Source organism: Erinaceus europaeus, chromosome 7 (assembly GCF_950295315.1).
Source record: "Erinaceus europaeus chromosome 7, mEriEur2.1, whole genome shotgun sequence".
In the NCBI taxonomy this organism is placed as follows: domain Eukaryota; kingdom Metazoa; phylum Chordata; class Mammalia; order Eulipotyphla; family Erinaceidae; genus Erinaceus; species Erinaceus europaeus.
The window spans coordinates 109,315,901-109,318,646 of NC_080168.1; the positions used below are offsets into that span (position 1 = coordinate 109,315,901).

The following is a 2,746-nucleotide window of genomic DNA, read 5'->3' on the forward strand; positions in this document are numbered from 1 at the left end:
CTTAGAAACTCATAAGTGAGATTATGTAAGTTCTTTTTTAATCGAGTGTATGATTTTAAGTGAAGTTCTTCTTCCTGGCATATATATATATATATATATATATATATATATATATATATATATATATGTAATTTAGTTTAATAGTGATTGTGAAGATATCTCAATTTCATTTTTTAATATTTATTTATTTCCTTTTGTTGCCTTTGTTTTATTATTATAGTTATTGATGCTGTTGTTATTGATGTCGTTGTTAGGACAGAGAGAAATGGAGACAAGAGGGGAAGACAGAGAGGGGGAGAGGAAGACAGACATCTGCAGACCTGATTCACTGCTTATGGAGTGACTCCCTTACAGGTGGGCAGCCAGGGGCTTGAACCAGCAACCTTATGTCTGTCCTTGCGCTTCATGCCATGTGCACTTAACCTGCTCTGCTACCGCCCGACTCCCCATACCTCATTTTTTTTAATTATGATAACTCCCAAACACTTTGTTATCTCTATTTTAACTTTTTTGTCCTCCACATTTTTCCCCCTATCAGATTATCAATCAGCTGTGAATCTTGGTTATCCAGACAAATAAACGTGGGACCTCTACTGCTGTGCTGCACTATCTTCCTGGCCCTGTCTCCATTATTTAAAGTAATCTAGTATGCATCACTTGGTACTGGTTTATTTTTTATGATCTTTAATGTTGCTGTTTTTTTTGTTATACTATTTTATATTATTCTATTTATTCCTCCAGGGTTATCACTGAGACTCAGTGCCAGTACCAAAAATCCATTGCTCCTGACCACCATTTTTGTTGCATTTTATTAGACAGGACAGCGAAATTGAGGAATATAGAGAAATAAAGAAAGAGAAATAGAGAAAGAGAGTGGAAAATACTGTTACAACTACTTCACAACTCATTAAGTGACATCCCTATAGGTGAGAGCTGAGGGCTCAAACCCCGATTCCTGTGTGGATCCTTACACTTTTTGTACTATGTGTGCTTAACTAGCTGTGCCCACCACTGGCCCCCTCTATTTTAATATTTATAACTATGTTTTTGAGAAATCCCATGGTATCATGTCTACATAATATCTTCTGTATAGTTTACATACTTCGAAATTTTACTTTTATTCATTCTCTAAGGCATTGAAGAAAAAGTCTGGATAAGAAGTAGAGATGATCTTAATTGTTCGGAATCATATCTGACAGTTTGACAGTAAGGAAAAATGCCATACATGAGTTTGGTTTGAAAAAAGAAGGACTTTGCTTCAAGTGTGACTAGGTGCCAATATTAAATGAACTTGATAAAGGATAATATGGCTAAATAGTAGCTATAATGTAAAGAGATTAGTAATAAGCTATAATTGAATCATCTGAGAACTTTCCTTTCACTCAGCTTCATCAAACATTTGATTTTTTTGAGAGAAATGTAATTCTTTTTATAGAGTCCTTAAAAGCTTGTTTCACTTGTTTATTCCTTAGGGTGTAAATGAAGGGGTTCAGCAAGGGTGCAACGGAAGTAGTGAGCACTGAAACCCCTTTGTTTATGGCCACCTCTTCCTTTGCAGAGGGCTTGATGTAGATGAAGATGCAGCTTCCATAGGTGATGGAAACCACAATCATGTGGGATGAACAGGTAGAAAAGGCTTTTTTTCTTTGCTGAACAGAAGGGAATCTCAGAATTGTCTTGATGATGTACGTGTATGATAGAACTACACAAACGAGCGTGATAATGAGTCCAAATACAGCCATAAAGATAACCATTTGTTCTATTACCCATGTATCTGAACATGAGATCTTGAGGAGAGGGCTTGCATCACAGGTGAAATGATCAATGGCATTAGAGTCACAGAATTCAAGCTGGAGACCCATGCTAAGAGGTGGGAGAATGATCATCAAGCCAGACACCCAACAAGAAAGAACTAATATGGTACACACCCTATTACTCATAATAGTCATGTAGTGAAGGGGCTTACAGATAGCAACATAGCGATCATAGGACATGGCTGCCAGGAGAAAAAATTCTGTTGCTGCAAAGAGAATAACAAAAAATATTTGAGTTGCACACGCATTGTAAGATACGGTCTTATCGCCAGTTGATATACTGTACAAGAATCTAGGAATGCATACTGTGGTAAATGAGACTTCTAAGAAGGAGAAATTTCTAAGGAAAAAATACATAGGAGTTTTAAGATGTGAGTCCACCAATGTAAGGATGATAATAGTCAGATTCCCTGTTACACTCAGAATGTAGGTGAGAAACAGAAACATAAAAAGTAGGATTTTCAGTTGGGGGTCATCTGTCAGTCCCAGTAGAATAAAGGTAGTTATTGCTGTATGGTTTCTCATCTTTAATATTTGAAATTTGCCTAACCACCATCAAAAAATCAATATTCTATGCAGAAATAGATACTCAAATTCTGTAGAAAAAAAACCATGTATAAGTCAAGCAGACAAATCTTCATTGATTTTTCTCCTTTCATAGTATCATTGCTATTCTTCCATAGATTTTCAGAAATATATATGTATATAAAAGAGCTGTGAATTACTCAATAGTTATGAACTGTGAATTATTCCTTAAGAATATTCTTATGAAACAATTTTACTCTTTCTAGATCTCTGTCCCTCAAAATTTACAAATGTAGTTTAATATGTTTAATTACATGGATTGTTTATCAATAAGGTACAGAGAAAAACATATATTATTTTATATGTATTTAATATTTTCTTCATCCAAGACAAACTTTGGATATAAG

The 2,746-nt window shown here is 34.9% G+C and overlaps 1 protein-coding gene across 1 annotated transcript; it reads right to left on the reverse strand.

Annotated features, from left to right (window-relative positions):
- Positions 1–1,391: 1,391 nt before the first annotated feature.
- On the reverse strand, positions 1,392–2,342 carry LOC132539313 (olfactory receptor 6C2-like). Its single transcript, XM_060193471.1, has one exon. It carries the CDS (start codon positions 2,337–2,339, stop codon positions 1,392–1,394), a length of 948 nt encoding a protein of 315 aa, XP_060049454.1. The 5' UTR covers positions 2,340–2,342.
- Between the last annotated feature and the right edge of the window lie 404 nt (positions 2,343–2,746).